This window comes from Calonectris borealis, chromosome 8 (assembly GCF_964195595.1).
Source record: "Calonectris borealis chromosome 8, bCalBor7.hap1.2, whole genome shotgun sequence".
Lineage (NCBI taxonomy): Eukaryota > Metazoa > Chordata > Aves > Procellariiformes > Procellariidae > Calonectris > Calonectris borealis.
In genome coordinates this window covers 14,468,161-14,491,530 of record NC_134319.1, presented here as the reverse complement: position 1 = coordinate 14,491,530, position 23,370 = coordinate 14,468,161, and the positions used below count along the sequence as shown (strand labels likewise).

The 23,370-nt window shown below is 37.1% G+C and overlaps 1 protein-coding gene across 3 annotated transcripts in view; it reads left to right on the top strand.

Moving 5' to 3' along the window:
* The window catches only part of ADGRL4 (adhesion G protein-coupled receptor L4), a 75,887-nt gene that overhangs the window by 42,316 nt on the left and 10,201 nt on the right, over positions 1-23,370 (top strand). For 2 of the 3 annotated variants that reach the window (XM_075156120.1, XM_075156119.1), the window contains exons 5-14: positions 3,366-3,521; positions 4,034-4,104; positions 5,836-6,009; positions 6,103-6,286; positions 8,370-8,486; positions 9,576-9,769; positions 11,032-11,202; positions 12,717-12,920; positions 13,944-14,164; positions 14,259-14,325. In XM_075156120.1, coding sequence (XP_075012221.1) covers positions 3,366-3,521; positions 4,034-4,104; positions 5,836-6,009; positions 6,103-6,286; positions 8,370-8,486; positions 9,576-9,769; positions 11,032-11,202; positions 12,717-12,920; positions 13,944-14,164; positions 14,259-14,325 — 1,559 coding nt within the window. The remainder of the gene's footprint in view (positions 1-3,365; positions 3,522-4,033; positions 4,105-5,835; positions 6,010-6,102; positions 6,287-8,369; positions 8,487-9,575; positions 9,770-11,031; positions 11,203-12,716; positions 12,921-13,943; positions 14,165-14,258; positions 14,326-23,370) is intronic. The other variant, XM_075156121.1, reaches the window with a different exon arrangement.

Sequence of the window (23,370 nt, the reverse complement as noted above, 5' to 3'; positions counted from 1 at the left end):
TTTACTAAAAGACCAGGGCTCTTTGCAGAGCTATGGCAAATGCTCTTCTGTTTAAAAAGCTGCTGTTCTTCAACCTTTGCTCTGTGTTGGAATGTTGTCTGTGAAGACTGCTCACACAAGCCTTGGCAGCCCAGTCGCACTCCCATAGTAGATCAAGGAGGACGGTTTGAGATCCTCGCCCCAAAGCTCCAGTAAAATCGGATTGCTGAAAGCACTGACAAGCTGTTGTCCGTGTGTGGTCCAACAATTGCATATTTGGTTAAAAAGGCATAACTACAAAATATAAAGAAACAAAAATCTACAGCTACTGCACGCAGTATTTCAAAGCAGGAACTTAAAAGCAGCATTCTTGCAACTGTCACAAATTGTTGGCTGCCCCTGACAATCTCATTGATTTAAAAGGGATACGAAGCTGATTAGTATCTTGCAAGATCAGGCATATTGCCTTTTAATTTTGTCATCCGGGAGATTTTTTTTCTCCAGGAAACAGTAAATTAGATAGGCGTGATATGGATTCATTCCATATGGACAACTCAACTGCAGGAAATTTATTTGCATATACTCAACAGGGTGTCTCTATCAGACTTTAAATAGCCATCCTGTTGCCAGAGATGTGCCTTGGTGCTTGAGTTTCTGCTGTTGTTTTGGATAATCCTGACTTCTCATTAAAATCTCCATTACACTTAATATCTGACATAATTACAAAAGGAAGGGTAATTTGTGTGACTGGCCAATAATGACAAATAAATGATTTACCAAACTAAAGATTCATGAAATCAAAATATCATAATAATTTTTAAATATTTGCATCAGTAAATCACATGGAAACATGATACTTAGCAATGATAGTCTGGAAAGTATTCAAACATTTTTATATTTATAAGTCATTGTAAGTTTTAGCAAGGCTTGTTGTCATTTGCTGGTGTTTTAGCACTGCATTATATGCTGAATATCTTGTTAAGATGTACACGTCCTTCTCCGTGTAGCTGACAAGGCCAAAGAAATCTTTGGTACAAGGCTGATGTGTGTTCTTGTTATACAAACTGGTATTGTCATGGTTTTCACCCTTGCCACTTCAATTCATTCAAAGTTTTTTTTGTCTTACACAGAGTCACACAACAGAGCACACAGGCACCCACTTGTTTCAAAAAGAGCTTTATAATTTACTGATGTGAAAGGTTACTTAAAAGCCTTATGTCTTTAAATGACAGCATTTAATTATGAGGTAGCCTGTGAGTAGCACTGTATCATGCCTTTTTCCCCCCTTTTCTTCACTTTTGCCAGATTCATTGATGTATAACGTGGTTAGCTCCATGACTATGAATACTGAGGTCACAGAAACTGTACAAATACAGATAATGCAAAACTCAGCTCACTAAAGAGAAACATTTGCAGTTTGGGGCATTAAATATGAAACAAAATATTGCCCTAATGCAGATAATTATAATTTAACCTCATACTTTAAACTTCAGTGCTTGCGCCAAACACAACCTCAAACACACAACCTCCTTGGCAGTTCTCCCTGAAGAGCAGAGGTGGTTGTGCTGGGGAGGGCAAATGCGCTTCCAGCCCCACCTCTCCTTCCCGCCTGTGCCATGCGGGAATCTGAATGGCTTTTCAGTGGGAACTTCTGAACCTCAGGCTTAAAACACAGCAGTTCAGGTGCACATCAGAGCCACTGTTCAGTGAGGAAAATAAGGATGTGAAAGTGAGGTGGGACCTCAACCATCTCCTTGAACCCCAGGAAGACCTCTAGGATTACGAGCAGAAGAAAGGGAGCTGGGAATTAAGCACAAAACAGCAAAAATTTTGTGGATGCAGAAGTTGTTGGGATACTCGATTAAAAGTTTAAATGCATTTTACTGTTGCCCTGTATTAAAAAAAAAAAAAAAAGAAAAGAAACATTCATCTGATTATTTATAGAGCCTCTCTTGCCATTAGTCTACCAAGTTACCAAAAATGCTGCCCAAATAGGCAGATGGCCCCCAGGTATCCTTCAGACATCTTTCTGCATTCCGTAGATATATCCACAGAGATGCAGCACATTTTTCCATTCTTCCACAATTTCCGTTTCTCTAGCAACCTTATTTCACATATATTATTGCTCATTTTTGTTCTACTCCTTTTTGAAAACCACCAACAGTCTTGTATCAAGAGTGCAAAAATAGTTACTATATGCTAATAGTGCATTTCCAGCCCCCTATATTTGCTTTCTGTCTGTCAGTTCTTAACACCTATCTGGCTGCACAAAGGCCTCCTATCAGTTCAGGTAGCTATTCTCCTCCACTAATCGCTTAATCGGTTCTCCTTTTTCACCAGTTTCTTTCCCAAACTCAGTGTCATGTCAGTTCTTAACTTAGGTTGTCTTCCTCTCTGATTCATCCGTTCCCCTCTCTACTATCCTTCAGTTCAGTTTGCAGCCTCTTCTCCTCTCAGGCTGTTCCTTTAAATCTGCTCATGTGTCACTTCTTCGTTTTTCACCTCTTTTTGTCAGATATAGCTGTCCCAAAGCTGTTCACTATTTTCTCCTTTCCAGCACAGCACTTCACAGTCCATTACTTCATTCTTCAGAATTATTTGGTATTGTTTCCAGTTTACTTTCTCAGTTGAGTTATTTGATCTTTATCCTCAGCCAACCAAATAATGCAAAATAATCCCTACTCCAGCCAGAAAGTTAGTACCCAGCTCTCCTAAATGGATCAATTCATGGATTCCCTTACAGGAATTCATCGGTTTTACTCTTGGACTGTGCCCCACCCAGTTACTGAACCTGTCTACATAATGGCAAATTATTTAGATGCACAAAAGCCATTTTAGGCAAATGTAATTTAAATGTGGATTAAAAAAAAGAAAACATGCCAAGCACTTTAAAGGGCACAGAGCTTAAATCTTAGATTAATGAGATGGAGAGAGTGATCTTTTGTAGCATCTTTTTAAAGCCGTGACTTAACAGAAAAGGCTGCAGTTTTCTTCCTCTTTTCTAACTGAATCATAAGGCTGAGAAGATCTACTTAGTCTAATCTCTGGAAAATGGATTTCAGATGATTTGCATCATGCCGAGCATTTGTTACGATAGAATTAGTATTTACACTCATGGCTTTAAAACATGAACAATGCAGTATTATATAGTAATAAAATTGGTGGTATAAAAATATGATCAATTATGATTTATCCTTCTAATCCCTAAGTATTATGATTGGCAGCTGTTTTGCCATTAAGTTTGCCTTTTTAGTTTTTGCTTTTTTTTATTCCATGAAATTTTATTATGAAACTGCTTGCAGTGTGCAGGGCTATTATCAATAAAGCAACAAGGTCTTAGTCTGTAAATACTTAATAAAAAATTCAATTTCTCACAATATTTGCAGATGTAGATGAGTGCAGCAATGAAGGAACTGTTGCCTGTGGAGATCATGCAAAATGTGAAAACGTGGATGGAGGGTTTAACTGCTCCTGTAAGGAAGGTTATCAACCATCCACAGGAAAATTGCAGTTTAAGCCAAATGATGGCACTTCCTGCCAAGGTACATGATATTATAAAGGTTTATGTGTTATTATAGAGCTACATCTCCTGAGAAACCCACCAGTGCCTCTTTATCTTCAGTTAGATTAATCAGCGAGATATGAAAAAGAGGCAAGGCAGTGGCACCTACATTTCCTGAGAATAGAATCATTTCGTAAATGTATTTTTGCTAAACAGTGTGATGAAATCCATTTGAAATAATGGTTACCTCCTCATAGCTGTCAGATCTACACTCCTCTCTGTAAATTTGAGCTGTCTCTTAACTTCACCTGTGGAAGTCCCAAGGAAAGGGGCCAAACTCTCTACCTGAACAAAACAAAAGCTGAGTCCAATCCAGTGCTGCAACTTTGGCCAAGATAAAGTCTTAGTAGTTGAAGTCTGAGAATGGAGTGCTGCGTCTTATGTGCATAAATTCAGAATGCTGGTGGTTTGGGGAATTACTTAGACAAGAGCTCTTACAATGAATATTGATTAACCTGCAATATATAATTAGTTTCTTTTTAATTTCTACAGAAAACCCGAAAGCCAAGTGTGAGTTATACAAAGACTGTATAACTGAACATGTTAATAGAACTTTAGCTGGAGTAAGTAGCATTGGTTTATAGATTCATTTCCAAATCCTTTAATTATTTCTCTTTGAATTTGTTATTTCAATTATAATCGTTTTTAAGGAGCTTTTAACAAATGCTTGAAGCATACAATTGAACTTAAGCATGTTTACAGAAGTCTTTTTAATAATTTCAAATTATTTGAACTGGGTTGTATGTTCAAATCATGATAATAACTTGCTGGGAATCTGTGTGTTCTGTTTCCAGCAAAGTGAGTCATGATGCATGAAAAATTCAGAAGTGTGGTAATCACTCAACTGTTTCTGTAATTCCTGAAGTTACACACTGCTGCATTTACTGATGTGCAATTCTTTGCTTGTTCAGAGTGAAAGGCAGCAAGATAGCTTACAAAAGTAATGTCAACAAGTGACAAAATAGAAAATGGAGCAATAATATCCTGGTATGCTAGCATATTTACTCCTCAAAGCATAGTATGTAAAGCGGTACAGGATTTATAGACTCAAAGACTCTAGATTTTTTTTTTTTTCACCAGAAGCAGAGATTCCTGAAGCAAATTTAAAAAAAATTAATGAATTCACTATTCATTAGTCTACAGCTATAGTATTGTCTAATTTAAAAGGATAAATGAAACATAAGCATAAATAAATTAAAGCCAATTGTATATGTTTGCATTTTATATTAAGCAGTTTGCCGAAGTTATGGGATTCAGAAAGATATTAATTTAAAGGCTTTTTATCAACCTAGTGTAAGGTATACATTGTATTAACATACTTTCTATGTTAACCTGCAATGTAATACATTATATTAAATATAATATGTGCTTACCACATTTACATGCAAAGACATGGTAAATGGCACAGCAGGATCTTAGAGTGAGATTTTTTTTTAAATACATAGTCAAACTAAACTTAAATCAAAGTAATAAGTCAAAATACCTCAATTTCATGTAAATAACAGTGTGTCAGATTTTAGCCTAGTTTTTAGCTGGTGTTCTATTCAGCTGCAGTCAAAGACGAAGCAAGTCCTGTAAAAGCTGTTCAGCCACAGAGACTACGGATCTTACAGAATCAGGTGTTGGGGGGTTTTTTGATCAATAGGATCTCATTATATTTCAGTATCGTGAAGTAAGAATTCTTTTCTTATTCAGCCATGACACTGAAGCTTGCAATCTTAATCTTCATCTCGCCCTCTCTAGCCTATTACTTTTTAAACTGATTTTTTATGTAAGTACATTTAGCAGTTCATAAACTGAAGTGGTGAAGGTGAAATAGGCAGTACAGTTCTACTAAACTACATGCTTTATAATCTGCATTTGAAAAAAAACAACCACAAAATATACAAATACTGTCCATCTGCTCCCACCTCTTCAGCTAAAATTTAACAGAAAAGAGTCAACGGAGTAACCATATCACTGATATTTAATTATTTTTGCAGAATGTTTACTTGTTCATTTTGGAGCATTAGGATAAATAAAACTGAGCTGCAGTAGTTAAAAAAAAAATGTGTAATGATAGCACATGCCTTTTTTTTTAATCATAGTTGCTTGTTAGGGTTATACCAGACATGTGTAACACCATTACTTTTAGGTCAAGCTGTTGATTTAAATAGTGCCTCTTTTTATGCACAAGCATCTTAAAAGCCAGTGTGTTAATTCACAGAAATCAGTCATTTGCATTGGGTTTACTTTCACTTGCAGAAATGTGACTTTACTTGTTTCATTAAGATGTGAGTTCTTGTTTTTTTCAGATTAGTCATTTAAAAACACCCCTGGAGATGCTGCAAGAAATTAATAAAAATACTTTGGGACCACTTTTACCTGTAGATGTGATTTCATATGTTGAAGCACTATCTTATTCATCACTGAATACCATGCATTACTCTGTTTCTGACAACGAAGCACTTTGTAATACAACCATTAACGTGAGTGGATCAAACCTTAAAGTTGTGGGTTTTTTTTCTTATTTTACAAATAACGTATGACTCTTCCACTTAAAAATATTCTTTTATTTACAGGTTTTTGTTAACACCGTGAACAATTTTTTACAAAAAGACAAAATTACAGTCTGGGAAGCTCTTCCTGTAGAAAACCAAAGGCGGAGCCTGACTAAGCTGCTGCATACTGCAGAACAAGCAACGCTTCTCATGTCGCAGAACTTCAAAAAGACAACACAGCTAGATGCTAATGCAAGTGACATAGGTAAAATAAAGAAAATTAATCTAAGGTATACTTTAGGTGTGGATTACACTAAGGAGTTTTTCAGCACAATTATGAAGATTAGAAATGGTGTTATGTGAAACACACAGGTGTTAATTTGTATGAGTTTCATAACTAACACCTGACTTTCAGTGTAGGTATCATAATTTTCAAAGATTGAACATTTGAGCCCAGAGCCCAAAAAAACTTGAGAGGCTGTGGGAAGTTGTCCTTTCAGAGTCTCTTTCAATCTCTTGTTATAGTCACACTGTCACAGTGAATCTGGATTCATTTTACATGCACAAAATTATCCTATGCATCTTATATGCATAGAAACCACCGGTGGAATGAAATTTGGATTTGCTCTATACAGTTTTTTTTACTCTTTTTGGTTCAGAATTGTAAATGAACTTGGAATAAGGATCGTATCTACTGAGTCAAATCTTGCGTGGCTTTATTTTCGGAGACATTTCTCCTTTTCAGAGAAGGAGAATTGGTTAGTCTCAATTGCACCATTTTGCTCTCCTACCTTCTCCCTGTGTGCTGGTGTCTTCACATCAACTCCTACCAATTTTCCTGTGTTAATAATAGTTTTACCGTTCCTTCAATGGGAACAGAGTAAGGTTAATACCAGCTGCTTTTGAAAATCTTAAGAAAGCACTGCTGATTCCTTTGGCAATGGCCACTCTTTCATTTTTGTTTTTCTGAATGTACCCAAACTGTATGTGACCTGATTTCTTATTTTAGATTCAGTACAGTCCTTCAGTGTCTCTTACTGGTTTGCCATTTTGTAAGATGACTTGATGAGAAAGATTCCTCCTTTGGTCCCGAGGCAGGTCAAACCACCTGTTTTTCCCTCACCTTTCTGAAACTAAATGAGCAAGAGTGAGGAAAAAATAGGGAGGGGTTTGTTCCATGACATAAACTCTGTAGAAACAAATTTATATTTGTGCAGAGCACCTCTGGGTCTGCAGCAGATCCAGAGCGGTGCTAGGAGCTGGCTGTAAAGCCCCTGTTCCCTTGCCACCCTGGCTGAAAGCAGAGGCTCTCGTGGCCGCAGAGCTGAGGCCATGAAGGTCAAGAAGAGAGGATTCGGGTGCAGCCTCCAGTGGCAGTGTAGGCAAAATTTTTTGTTATTGTTTTTCAGCATAAATATATTTTCCACAGGGCTCATAAGTGCCCCACGCATCTATTTTGGGACAAGACCTACAACACTACCCCTTTCTCCCCACTGTTTTTTATGGTGCAAGCTCTTGAACTACAAGCTTTTAAAAACTCCAGCCACAGAAAACTATATCTTACGTCCTGACAAACATTTTCTGACAGCTGGTCTATTGAATAGCTCATATTATTTTTGTGTGCTGTGCTATAAGCAATGCAGATGGTCTAGCTTAGTCATATTCCTCCATCAGTCAAGTTTTAGATTTGTTTGTTGTTGTTTTGTTTTGTTTTTTAAAAAAGGCCTGATTGACTTTTTTTTGTTCTCATCCTGGGTGATTGAAACTCCGCACTATAATGAACCAAGTAAAGAGCTCAATGTCCTCTAATGTAGTTTTTGTCCTGAGGGGTGATGCTTGTTTGTTTGCTTTTTGACAAGACACATCATTATTTCATGGTGCAATGTGCATTTGGTAGCATGGATAGATAACCATAAAGTATATACTTTTCAAAAATTGGCTTTTATCAAATGTTACTATTCAGTAGAGAATTTTATGCTTTGCTTTTTATAATTGTGATTTGTGGTCCCTTTCAGAAATGCATTTTTAATAAAGCAATAGCTCTTCCTAAAGTAACCTACATTATTCTTTCCAGTGCCTAATTTAATGCAAGGTAAATAAAACACTATATTTTTCATGGAAAGAGTAAAAAGTATGAGAGTAAAATGTATGCATGAAAATAACAAAACATAGAGGTTTAAGCAAACATGTTATATTAATAGCATTTTTCTTGAAATATTTGGCACAATGATATGTTCTTAAAATTCATGGTAATTACGCAATCCAATAGCACATTTATTAACCTAACTGTAAATTATGGTAGACCGTAATGGAGCTGTGATTTGTACAGTATTTTTCTTCTTTTGCAGCACTCAAGGTTTTTGCTTTTGATTCACACCACATGAAACACATTCACCCTCATGTATACACAGGGGGAGATTACATAAAGATCTCTCCAAAGAAGCGAGAGGAATCTCATCCTAATGGTAAGAAACAAAGGTTAGAGAGTAGGTGGGTTAATAAACACCTTGGATAGATTTGTACCCCCTAGTAAATAACCAAATGTGGAGTTTACCAAGATTGAGCTTCAGCCCTGCTAACTACGGAGGAGTCAAGGTGTTTTTATCACCATCTCTCCTACCCCTTTATTGTCTCAAAACTGATATTTCTAACATTTCCAGTGGCACAGTGAGTATCCAGTGAGTATTAACACTGGATATTGGTACCAGAGACCTGAGCGTTATACTTTTCTCAGCCATAGATCTGCTGTGTGACTTTGGATTGGCCCCTTCAACTCTCTGTGTTAGTCCTCCTCCAAAAATCAGTGCATCTTTTCTATTTAGAGAGTAGGTCACTGGGGCAAGAACGTGCGTTCTTCAGTACCAAAACCAACAGGGCCCAGATCTTGTCTTGGACCTCAGAGTGCTACAGAAACAGCTTACAACTACTGTCATCACTAAAAATAAACAAACATGTTTAATCAGCTCTGGAATTAAACCACCTAACCTAATAAACATAGGAAAATGCTAATCTGAATCTCACAACCTATCAGTACCTAAAAATGTGATTTATCTTGGTACCAGGGAGAAAAATCATGAGTTTTTTTCAGACCAGCACTGCATCCTAAAATACCTTTTGCTTTCTTTTTCCCTGTGTCTTCCATCCTGGCTCCACTGTAATGGAAGTCAAAGCAAGCCAGGTAATTCAGAGAGACCCAGTATTTACCTCAGGTCTGAGCCATTTTAGTTTATGAGACCTGACATCACATGTGTAGCCAATTGCAGAACAACAAACATATATTACTCTAGAAAAAATATATATGCATATATCTAATTAGAATTTCCAATGCGAACACACATTTTTATTTCTAATGGCAGTTACATTGTTTTAAATAAAGCTATATTTCATTGTCTCTAAAACATTTTTACAAGTATTCCACAAAGATTCCATCTGTTTTGCATATTTTATGCAATAGCAGTAATAATGTCTATTGTTTATTGTTTCCTTAATGTCTTCAATTTTGTTCTTCTGTAAAAAAACCACAAACTACTAAACGTGGTCTGTTTGATTGATAGGCACCGTCGCAGTTGTCTTTCTGCGGTATAGCAATATTGGTTCTTTGCTTTCATCACCTAAAAACCGCTCCTCGAAAGATACTTCAGAGCAGAGACAGACAGTAAGCTCATCAGTTATAGCCGTTGCAATTAGCTCAAATCCACCTACACTCTATGAGCTTGAGAAAATAACATTTACCTTAAAGTATGTCAAGGTAAGGGGTTTTTTTATTATTAACTTCAAATAAAACAAAACAATAACTAATCATTTTATGTGGCGTAACCATACCTGCAGTGTATGATATATTGACACATAATTCTGTTGTTTGCTGATGTCAGTTTGTCATTTATTTCTTTAATAAGAGTAATCTCAAATGTGACATCCTAAGTGCAATATACTAAATATGATACAGCTGAAAATTGCTATGGAACTAAAGCAAGGGCAACAATGCCATCTTTGCTGGGTTGTAGTATGAATAAAATGTAGATGCCTGAACCATCTTGACTATTCTGTATTTAGGTGGGTTTTTTTCTGAAAGTTTATCAGGTGCTTAAGCATGCATACTAAAAAAAGTGAACAAATGCTTCAAAGTTAACTCAAAAAGTTAACTTGGAGCTAGGAGGTAATAGCAGAACCTATGGTATTGCAACCTTGTTATTTCTGAAATCTGAACACATTTATTTAAAACTGAGAGTTTTACTTCCAGTATATATAGATTCTGCTAACTTCACTTGTATGTGAAGAATCACCTTACAGGGCACAAAGAATTATCAGAAACATAACAATGAGATGACTCTGTAGGGAGGTGGGCAGTGGGACAATGTGTTAACCTTGGTTATGCTTTTAAATTTGTTACTTGCCTTCTAATATTTGAGCTAGAGATACCTTTATATAAATTTGCATATATTTATACAGCCTCTAGTACAGTGGGGACCTTACCTTTGACTAGTGTTAGTAATCACTGACTGTAATAAATAATACTAATGGTCTTATTCATTGCTGTCGTCGCACCTGATATAGCAGGTGTGATATGACCCTGGCTTTGTCCCAGATTACTTTGTAAAATGCACAGAATAAGTCTCAGTCTTAGAACTGCTCATTTGGAAGGGACTATGAGCAGGACAAGCAATGTGGCTGTGACTTTGGGGTTTAGTCCACGTTCAGCAGGTGCAGGGGTACATATAACAAATTTTTCAGTAGGTAAAAATTCCAACACCTTTGCAAGTGCCAGAAAGGTTCAGTAATCTGATTAGCCTACATGTTTGGTGGGGTGTTAGCTGTGTGGATAAAATTCTTTCATCCCCAGCAATGTTTTAATTGCTTGGAATAGGCCTTGGAGAATGTGCTTTTTGTTTCCCAACCTTCCAACAGTAACAAGCAATTTTTAATGAATTGCGCTGGCTAACGTAAGAAAGGTCTCTTGATGGGAAATATCCTGCCTTTTGCCATCAGTAAAACATCTTGTTTCTGTTCCAGGCTGCGGATAAAGATATTAAATGTGCGTTTTGGAACTACTCAGCAGACACAATGAATGGCAACTGGGCTACAGAAGGCTGTGAGCTGACACATTCCAACTCCACTCATATCTCATGCAAATGTAATCATCTGACTCATTTTGCTGTTTTGATGTCCTCAGGTGGCTCTGTTGTAAGTGTTATTTTAATTTAATGTTTTACCTGATACTTTCTCCTGTCTTCATTCCTTATGTTTTTATTTCAGTGCAACTTATGTACTTTTCCCCCTTTACATTGTCTCTTGGTTTTGTTCAGCAAACACGCAATTTATTGTGCACAGAGCAAACAAAATTCCTCCCATATGTGTTTGAATTTACTTATGTCCTTTCTGCAGTATTACAGAGCAGTGATGCAGCAAAGTATCTTGTTCCAAATACACAGTCTGTTGTGCTTATTTTTGGTGCATTGCTTTTAATTTTAAATCCCACTTTAAGACTGCTGTGGGATTTAACTGGCATTCATCGGTGGTCAGTAACCATATGGCCCTGAATTTCTCTCTCACAAAACTTTGCCACCCATTTGTCTAACCTTGGCATCTAAAACTCCGCTTTAAATTCTCTCCTGAGAGTTTGCAACAGCATAATCAATTTGAAGTTTATGACTTAAACATGGACACTCATGATCAGCACAAAATCCTGAGGATGACCACTCAATTTATGTCTTTCTTATATTAAGAGGCCCCATAGATTTCCAGGGTCTACGTGAGGATCTGCAGGAGCTGAGGTCCTGCCTCAGGAGGCAGCTTTATAAGGTATCAGAACTGACAGCAAGCAGAATATTAGCATGAATATACTGTATTGAGACAGTTCTCTCACACTGTGAATTTCATGCTGGTAGAGGCTGTTTCCTGGTTGCTAAATAGCATCCTAAGTCTTCAGTTCAAATTTAAAACCTTTGCAGGTACTTATACAGTTATTTTGAAAAGTAAGGCTGGGAGGAGAATAATCTCTAGTCCTTTATTATAAAAAAAAAATACTTAGATACATTTTATGGTCAGCTGGATACAATCCTTATGCTGATGCACAGTCATGTATTTCAGAGATTCTTTGTGCAAATACCAAGCAGCAAATGTAACTGTATTCCTATACAGAAAATATTCACAGCCAATATTAAAATAGCCTGTGTTTCTTTGGAGAATGTTCATGTTACATATTGGGAATAACATTTGCTTGAAGTGATTGTTATTTCAGAGTCTTGTTTTGATCATGTTGCAAATTCAGTAAGACGGTTATTCAATTTTGCTTATCTAAGTCACTACTGTGATAAGTCCTTTTATATTAGAAAATGTTCATGTCATATTAATATATATCCTACTGCCAGTCTATTTGTCATTCACTAAAATGACCTATTTTTAAAATCATATAAGGAGATACTCATGTTAATAAAAAGTTTTGTTAAGAAATATCAGAAAATGCAAGAGCAGGAATGTATACAGTTCATTACTAATTTCCCCTAGAATTATATCTGTCTCACAAAAAACCCAATACTTTTTAGATTATCCAAAGTGTACATTTGCAGTGAAACTCTACAAACTGTTTTGATTAATATTTTGTAGAAAAGAAGAAAAGAACTGTGTTATAGAATGAGGTCTTTCTTGAGAAGGTACAAAGCTATTCTTTTAAATATTATATTATAATTTTCCCCCAGGGTGTTACAAATTATAACATTCTTACAAGAATCACTCAGCTAGGAATAATTATTTCGTTGATTTGCCTCTCCATGTGCATTTTTACATTCTGGTTCTTCAGTGAAATTCAAAGCACTAGAACGACAATTCACAAAAACCTCTGCTGCAGCCTTTTCCTGGCGGAACTTATTTTTCTGATTGGAATTAATATGAACAATAATAAGGTGGGTAGTTTTCACTTGTATCTTGATTTTGTGTTGTAAAGTAAATATACAGTATAAGATACGATCTTCCACCTACTTCCAGTATTTCCTTGTATCCGTATGAATACTCCAGTGACACTGACTTCCCAGTCTAGTAACAGGAAATATAAAATGGTCATTTAAAGAAGCAGGGCCTTCATCTGAGCTGGTGTATATTGACTTTGCTCCATGGGTTTCATTTAAACTTTGTCACCTTTACTGAGACTGTGGTGTCAATGTGTTTAGCATTTTCACTGTTCACATCTGTTTGGATGCTGTACAAAGCCACATTGGTGGCTCTCTGGGTGACAATTTTCCCTAAAAGCCAGGCCAGAGCTGCAGTCCCAAGCTCGCTTTTAAGATATTGCTCCGTTGGGTGGAGGACCCCTTTTCCTTCTACATGTGAGGTCTTGACCCTGTCCCTGCTACTTTTCATACAAGTTGGGCTGTTTATTTTTGCATCTCAGACTAGTTTTAGGAAATTAAATTATACATAAATTATCAAAATACCCCTACTATAAGTAGCTGAATAAGATTTAAAATTACTTGAAAAAATACGAACTGTTATCCATGAGGTAGCACTCCAGTATTGATTGATTGAGTAATATCATTTTACAAGCACTTTGTAGTAACAAAAGTTATTTCAGAAATAACTCCTTGTGATGCCTAATTACATTGTTATCAAAAAATCATAGAAATGAACTTTGTCTAGATCAGGAAAGCATACAGACTATTCAGCTGTAACTATGGGATCAACCTTGACAATTTGTTTATACTGGGAAGACGTGCACCAATTTTAAAAGTTGAATGTAGTCTCTTTATTTTACAAGTTGCTATGGAAAACACTAATGAACAAGTGTGCTCGTGGGTGTAGGCCAAGTTCTTGTCAATCAACATTACATCTGGGCTGCTGGACTACCACTTTAGAGTCACTAGGTTGCTGTTATATTAACAGAGACATATTAATAGAATTATGACTCCTGCTTTCTCTGATTGAATTTCTAGCTCTTCTGTTCAATTACTGCTGGATTACTCCATTATTTCCTCCTAGCTGCTTTTGCGTGGATGTGCATTGAAGGTATTCACCTCTACCTTATAGTTGTGGGAGTCATCTACAACAAGGGTTTCTTGCATAAGAATTTCTATGTCTTTGGCTACGTCAGTCCAGCCGTGGTCGTTGGAATCTCCGCTGCACTGGGATACAAGTACTATGGCACCACAGAAGTGTAAGTCACTGTTTCTGTGTCCAAACCAACATACATAAGAGTGCAACAGTCACAACAGCACATTTCAAGGCATTTTCTGCTGTTTACTTTTCAGATGTTGGCTCAGCACAAAGAATAACTTTATATGGAGTTTTATAGGACCAGCATGTCTAATAATTCTTGTAAGTATAATTTTAATTTTTTATTGTAGTACATAAAACCGATAATAAAAGGTGTTTAATAATCACCCACCCATTGCCAGCATAGCTGTGAGTGCTAATTATAGGGCAGAATTGGCTAATTTAGACCTTTTTATAGTGTCTCTAAATTATTTATATGCTGTACATCTAAATACTTTACTAGCCCTGAAAAATGAATGTTTGACAAAAAAAGCTCAATCTAAGATCAGAGCGTTTTTTCTTACTTGCTTTCTTTCTTTTAACCCAAGGGTTTGAGAAATTCTGTGAAGCATTTCTGGTTTTTAAGAAGTAGCATCTTTGTATGTCGTTGGCATCTCAGCATGGCTCGGCAGGAGGTGTACACAGACACTATCCTAGCAGACAGATAATCTGGTTTTTCAAATGTTGTGTGACTTAATCTCTTATCAGTGATCGGTCATCTTTGTAAGATTGGACTGTCATCTTCATGGTTTTATCACTCGCGTGTACCCTGTCATCACCAAAGCTATTTTAAAGTAAATTGCGACGTCAGAGAAAAGAACCCGCTATTTCACATGGGCAGACAAGTCAAGTATTGATAGCCCTATTTCAGCTGTGAAGAGGGCCTTTTTAATTCTTATTGGAAGTGGTTTCAAACCTGCAAATTTGGCAGGTATTATATGTTCAATTCTGAATCAAGACATTTTTGGTGCCTTGGGAACATTTCTAAGTGCTATAAAGTATAACAAACCATTCCAACTGTAATAGGGCATTATTGTGTATGATTGGGTTGACAGTGATCTGGCAATAGCTAGAGCTAACAGGAGGAGAAGGTGCAATGGTGAGGTCTCGTGACATCTATGGTCAAGTCAGTTATAACCCTTCGTTGCTTTTTAAGCTATTTGGTGATAAATGTAAGGATTTGTAAAAAGGAAGAAGTGGCAGTGCCTAACACACACAAAATGATAGTAAAATGATTTTATTTCAATGCACTAGCGATTTCAAAGCTGAATAAAGTATCAGGTATAATTCTGGTTAAATTCCGCTCCAAATTCCTACTGTAGATTGGGGATAGGCTGGGAGAAACATGGCAGATGCAACTACAGGGTGATGCCTCCCCACCTCGCCCTCCTGGCGAGCAGAGCAGACTTCGAGAGAGGCAAGGCACCGTAACCTCCCTTGGCTCAGGGCTTCTGGGGCCAGGTGGCCCTGACGGCCGACAGGCTACTATGGTAAAACAAAATCATGGGGAGAGACATCCTTTACTAGGAAATTCCTACAATTCTTAGGTTTAAATTGACAATTTCCTATTTCCTCTTTGGACCTTATCTCTTTCTTCCATGAAGGCAGCAGGGTTGGGATTTTTTTGTTGTTGCTCTCATTCCTGTTCCTCATCTGCCTTCAGGTGGAGATTTACGGGCAGTGATGTATCACTGCACTCTTAGTACAGGAAAACTGCATTATCAAAATACACAAAATGCCCCAAATTTGTGCATCTGTAACCTTGTTTTCAGCTCCAGCTGAGCTGTGCCTGACGCGGGATCTCAGGTACGCAGTACAGAGGCAGAGAAGGTCTGCAGTGGCTTTGATAGCAGTCTAGCTGGCCACAGAGGCAAATCCGGCAAGCGGGGCTCTGAGGCCTGTAGCCATTCTTTGAGCTCTCCAGATCTTCCAGCAATCCCTGCAAATTAAAAGAAAAAGGGGAAGTGTTAGAACTTGATACAGGCCCTATGCACCAATGCAGTCCTCCTCTGGATGAGGATAACAGCCAGACAGTTTCTTTTTTTTCCTCCCACTCCTTTGCCTAAATGAAGCCACACAAGGAGCTGTAGCTGGACTGCAAATAGCCCTGCGGTTGGTTTGCTGTTTTTGTTTGTGTTATGGAAGTATCTTGTGATAACTTGTTTTCACAGTATTCACATACCTTTATTATTGTCTCTTCATAATCATGCACTACTAGACTGGGGAGGAAAGGCAACCCACTTTCAGCAAGCTGCTTCATCTGCTGTGTGATTTTTTTTAGCGTTTGGACAGCTTGTTTTGATGTGGTGATAGCAAACTGAGGCCTGAACTGCAACAGGGATGTTTTCAAAGAGTTTAGGGAGGTAGCTAATTTGCTCGTGCCTTAGCCAGGTTATTGTTTAAGGAAAATACGGAAAACTTTATGAAAATAGGTACTGACTCTAGAAGACAAAGTTGGTGTTAGATGTCTGCTCTGTGGAAGGCACGTTGGTGGTGGTAATTCTGTTTCCGTTGTCCAGTCTTCTTGTGCAGCGTGCTGCATGGACACCACCATAACAAAGACTAAACTCTTTCCAAAGTAGTGGCACTCAGGAAGTCGCTTTCATTACAGAAGTCAATCTCTTTCCAAGAGTCCCATTCTGCCCACAGCTAATTAAAAAAAAAAAGATTACTAATTAAGGACTCTGAAAAGGAAATGTTATTTTTGTTCTGGGGTAACCAGCTAGAGAACCACAACCTTCATCTAGAAAGCTGCAAAATCTGGCAGCTTCAAGCTTACTTTTAATCCTGAGCTTCATCTATTAATACCATTGAGTTTGCAGGTTTTCCAAGATAGCCTGGAGAGTTTGGATACCAAACCTCTGGAGAGCTGCTCACCACAAATCTGATTCTTGCACAAAATCATTAAACTCATTGTCAGCACAAATGCCCAGGTACCCAAATGGCACTTTTAGTTTCTGTGAATGGGGGCCCAGGAGATTTGTGGTTTGGATTATACCGTAATATGCCTTTGAGACAGCATGTAAACGATGAAGAACAGAACCGGTTCTGTCCCAATGGATTTTCCGCACATTATTTCAAACACATCCCTGGGCTTTAAATCTGCAGTAGTAGTGAAGCACAGGGAGCTCAAGTGTTTATCAGGAGTACAAAGTAAGTTCTCTGAACACCTAAGCGGTAACACAACTTCTGAAGGTGTTTGCTTATTAATATTAAGGTTCTATTAGAATTCTTAAGTGTAAAGCAACGGCCTTATTGATCCCATCTAAAAATTATTATTATTATTATTATTATTATTATTATTATTATTATTAGATTGGTGACTGTACATGAAAAGGAGCAGGTCAGAAGCTCTTTAGATGGAGTTAGGAAAGAAAGGGCATTTTAAACCTTTGTAAAGCAAGCTGCAAGCTAAAGATAATTTCTACAACTTATTTCTTCCTCCTAATACTTGCAATCTTTAGAACCACAACAATTTTAGCTAAAACTATGCAGTAGATTAGATCAAAGCATACAAGTATGGAGAAATTATTTATAACAAGTATTTAAACTTTTTAATAGAAAAGTGAGTTTATCACAAGCTTTAAAGGACAAACGTTCACACACACCACAACCCATGTCTGATTGAGGCAAATACAAATATAAGCTCCAGAGATAAAAGGTATGAAAATTTAAAAAAAAATCCCTAGAACATTTTCTTTTCTTTTGTAATACACTCTTACAATAATAAGCTCCCTGTAATAGGAAGTGCGTAGAATGGAAATAACCATTTGTCTGCAGGGTAATGCGGCTGCAGTTTTGATGAGCATAATGTCAGCCAAAAACTGACTCCTTCCCATTGTGGAGGACTTCTACATGGCTTTCCCACCTCTGGCATGACAGCTCGCTCTGTGTTGAGTGGGAACAGACCTATGTAAGGGCTTTATTCTGCATCACTGATGTTTGTGGAAAATTCATCTTTTAAACTCTGGACGCGGGATAAGTCCCTCCACTTGTACCTATTGTGAGAAATAGCTATATATTAGTTGTCCAGCTGGCAGCAGAAATTATGTCGTTTGGAAAGGTTGGGCAAAGACTATTAACACTGTACTTATGAAAGTCTACAAGCTATTGGAAGGAAAATTTGGAAGAGAATTGCTGCTACTCCAAGTGCAGCAATAGGCAACCCTTCTAATATACCTCTCTTCCACAACCTTCTCCCATTAAATCTGTTCAGTTGAGCTTCATGCAGCAAGTTCAAAGTCACCCATTATAACATGATTTGCACCTTTGCCGTATTGACAGAGTCATGTAGGCTTGACTATGGTACCTACTGTCACTGCCACAATAAATTGGCGTACCTCTGTGAGGAACAAGGACACAGAAGTGTGACATGTTGTAACATTAACAGGTGCAATTTGCTGTTTAACAGTATAAATCTATCAGTATCATTTGTCGAGATGACCTCTGTAATAACAAAATACAGACTTGCTCTTTGAGGTTGGAACATCTCCAAAATTGAACATCATCCAAATAATCCTCTCTGTGGCTTTTATCCAAACATCCTAGCGCTGTGCAGTGGTTCTTGTATGCTCTTCCTTGTTTTACTCCTCTAATGCGTGTTTTCAAGGCCCTTGAAGGTGTCTGGCTTGGCTTCAAGCTCCAGTTTCTTGAAACAATTGGTAATTGTAGTGTTTACAACTACAAAAATGGCTTATAAATGGACCCTGTAATTTTCAGAGCATTCTTGTAAACTTGACTTGGAACATACAAGCCAAGAATAGTTCTTGGGCGAGGTGTCCTCAGAATAACCAAGTTCTTTTTATTAAGCATTCCTGTATGTAACAAATGTAATGAATAATCAACTGTAAAGCAAAAATATTCTAAGAATTGCAGTGATTGATTAACCATACTGTTTTGAACTTCCCATGTATAAATGAATGGCTAAATGAATAAAATATACAGATTGCAGTTGCAAAATACAAAAAAGTGACATATGAGTGATGAAAGCAGGCTAACAGTAGAGTAATGCTTTTCATTAAGGAACAGCCTGCATATTCATTAGAGCTAGTCGATTACTTAAAAAATATATTCATCAGTTAATTTATTTGATGAATTTTACCATTATTTGTCAAATAATTTATTCAACAAAAAAGGTAAAATTAATGGAATAGTGCATTCATCAAATCTTATTGGACAGCTCTAATACTTATTCAGTTCTGTACATTTAGGTTGATTCAGGATTAGTAATACTGCTGCAATCAATGCAGAAAATTTTCCTGGCAAATCCATTACTCTGCTGTTTTCTCATATATTCACAAATATCTTGTACTTAATACTCTAATCTAGGCCATTCAAACTGAACATCTTTCTTGTAGAAAAGTAAATATTCAAGAGTTTAAAGTTTTACATTTTCCCTGATTTCAATATTGAGCATGATCTGACAGTCCATTGCTCCCATTAAAAAAAAAAAAAAAAAAGAAAAAAAGGAAAAAATATAAAAGCAGCCCCTCTGAGGTCAATCACACCACGCTGGTGTAATCAGGTACACTGCCTCTTCTGGCATCTTCACAGTATTATTCCTGTTCTTCAGTAAAGCAGCTCATGTTCGTTACTCTTGATATTTCTTGATATTCTAAGGATTGCTATCAAAAAAGTTGTTTGACCTCCGACTCCATCACAACAAACCATACCATCACCTCACATATTTTAGTGAATATTTACGCTTTGGAAAATTCAGTGTTTTTTTTTCCAAAGGGTTATTTGTGATAAATGCCTGGTTATGTTTCTTAGATAGATGAGAAAAGTTTACTCTGTACTGTTTACTGTACATTTTTCAGAAAATAGCTGTTTTAAACATTTTTTTATATCTACTCTTGTTTCTCAGTCTGCCTTTTTAGTGGAAATAAATTTCCTACAGGGACTAGCAATGGTTTTATTATTCTTTGTGAAAGAATAATAGTCCCCTTTTCATTAGCCCCTCTGTGGCTTCAGTTAAAGGTGTCTCCATTGCATTTATTATGCCATTGTGGATAAAGTGGAGATAATTAATTACATAATGGCATTAAAGACTGAGTCTGTAACTTTGGTTGGAACAGATTAGTTCAAAACGCAGTGTTGTTCAGCAACAACAATACCTGCTGTGCTAAATAATCACTGAGTCGGAAAGTACTTGCCCTGTTCAGCGGACAGGATCAGCTTTAATCTCCAAGCCACAGCTTCCATACTGCCATACCCAATGGATGCAGTTTCTCAGCAAGACCAGAGCTTTCATGTGAAACTAAGGTTTTTCCTTCCTTCCCTCTGTCATTAAAGCCCCTGTTCTAAAGTCCCTGGAAATACTTTGAAAAAAAGGTTGTGGCCACTAGTCTACAACATGAAAATTACTTGCTCTTATGTTGTTACATAGGAAAAAACTCACCACGTAAAGCCCAAAGATCCTTGAAGAATGTTCCATATAAAAGGTTTTTTTAAAAAAATCGACTTAGCTAGTAGTGTTATAACAAAAAGCCTGTGAAGAAGTTCTCCCCCAGATTCACTGAAAGGACATTAGACTTGAAAAGTCAAGCGTGTCCTCTGTTGTCAAGAGTGAAGCAAGCAGAAACAGCAGGTGAGGGAGTACAGGTGGATTCCAAGGGGAAGGGGAAGAGCACCCGCAGGTGCCAGCTGGCTGTGCAGATTTCCTGAGACGTCCCACAGCTCGGTGCAGGTCGATGTCCCAGGCATCCCTCTTCTTTTCTAGCAAGATAAACTGTGCCCACTATTTTAATGGAGCCATGTATATTAAGCCTCAGAGGATTTTTTTCAGGAAAGCCACATAACTGTTTGAATCAGTCATTTTTATTTCTTTTTAACTGCTTAATATGCTCTTGGTGATTCTTTACATTGCCTTGCTATAAGCACAATTACTATAAACACATATGCTTACCCTAAATTGTTCATTGAAAGGACACCATAGGTTTGCTTCAGATAGTTAACATAGACTGATGATGTCTTTTTGGACTTTCTTAGTAATTACGTAACGACTACATCCACACTACATATTTTCTCACTCAAATCATATTTTCTTCCATTATTCTACTGACCTTTTGATTCATCACTTGCAGGCATTTAGAGAAGCAAATTTAAATTCACAGTAGTAATTGCATGTGAATACTCAGTTTGGAAATCTCACTTGGTCATTGAAAGAACTTTTTGTGGCTTTGAGTAAGATCGTAAGCCACAGCATGGGATTTTGTGACCAGATCCACAGCAGAATAATTAGTATTTCTAAAAACCAAAGGTACAAATCCTTTAGAGGATTTGGCAAACTGTGGAAGGCATGGGCAGCTTTCTGCCAACTATTCACATCTCCAAAATGGCAAATATAGCCTGTTGTCAGACTCGACGTATGAGTCGTGCTCCTGATGCTGCCTCCCTCCTGGTAGCTCATCGGTTCACTGATGCTAGTTGTGCTAAAAGATAATACTATTTCACTCCTCTTTGCCCAGGTAAAAATAATTCTGCAGGGCTCCTGCATAAGACTCTAGATGCAGCCTAAGACAGGTTTGCATTTATGCAAAGAAATCGTAGGAGATGTGTAACACGTAGTCTGAATTCTTTGATGCACCTGGAATCGGTTCATTAAACAGCCTGATTTATGCCATTACCAACTCCCAAGTAAACACACTTTCTTAAAAGCTTCTTGGAAAAGGAGAAGAGTAAATCTAGTAATTAATTATACTGCGAGCATGATGGACCCCAGTCCTACCATTGGATCTAGTTGGTCTAACATTTATGGCTGAGGTCAGATACAGCTCTATTGGTTCATCCCTCCTGCCCTTGGCTGTAGAACTGAGGTTAACTAAAAATATTTAGGTCAATATGTGATTAGCTTTGCAATCCAATAAGAAACAACATCACATCCAGAAGTCTGAGAAGCTGTTTATTCTGAAAAACATAGAAACCCCACCTATTTATTTATTTATGTATTTACAGCTTGCTATAAGTGTTCTAAAAATATAAAGGAAACATCCAATTGAGTCTAAATCTACAGCCTGAGGTATGTAAAAGAACAACTTTGAAGTATTTATATATAAAGAGAAACCCTATGTGAAAATTAGGTATTTCCTGAGACAGGGTTTGAAATAAACTCGTTTAGCTATGTTTTAACTTTTAAAACAAGTGAAATTATTAAAATCTTAGAATCATAAAATTCTAATCCTGCATTATTGAAGACATTTCCCCAAAATATAGCCTAAAGGGGGTTTGTTAATGTTTTTGTTACATTTTCTACTCTCAGGTAAGACTGGTGTTGTATACCTAAAACATTCGAGAAGGTGTATTCACTGGGGACATGATAATGAGATAAATCAGTCAGGAGACAAACCCAGACTGTTTGACTGCCAGCTTGTGTCCAATTTTATGCAATTAATATGGCATACATTTTCATTTTGAAGCTTAAACTCTTCTATCGTTAATAGCTTAATTCCGTTCTCCCCGACTGAAATAACGATGACCCACTGAATGTTGTCATTTTACCCAGCCATTAGCCATACAGCCAGAGAGATAGAAGTGTATTGCTCTCTGTGGCAGAATTCAGACCATCACAAGCTCATTAATTCAAACACTCATAATGAGGGTCATTGTAAAGACTGATACAGATACAGCTGCTCTGAACTTCAGACATTTTTTGAAAGAGCCAAATTCAATATGATATATGTAAAAAATTCAAGTATATGCCTAAGAGAGCAGCAGGAGAAATTTTCTCATTCTTTTTTGTGAGATCTGACATCAGCATATAGATGGTTTCATCAATTATTGAGACAGAGACTAAGAAAGGAAAAGGGAATGATTTGGGGTTTCGTTTTTGAAGTTTGAATGTAAAGTGCTCGGACTGAATCAGAACTAGTATGTCTGAATCTTTAGAATTAGCTGCTGCTTTCTTATACCTTCTCTTCTTTGTAACACTAGAGAGCCTTAAAAGACTGGTATTTAAAGTGTTTTAATAACTTGAAAGGCTGGAGTGTATCTTTTACACAAGGATATCATATATGAAATTACCAATTCCTTTTTCATTCTATAAATACATGTGTATTGGAAATAGCCTCAAAAACTCAGTCTTATATTAAACAATTACTCCACTGTTAAAAAAAGAACTATCTTCAGATAGTTCTGGATGAGGAACTGGGGGACGAGGGAGATCCAGGTCTCCCTGCTCCAGTGAATATTTGATTATTTATATGGCATGGAATAGATCCAGCAGGGTTGATGGAGCAATAGCAGTGAATAGCTGGTACAGAGGCTGGAGAATCTAAGGGTCATAGCCTAGTCTGAATATTAAGTACAAGAGAAAATTGTGCCTGTGTC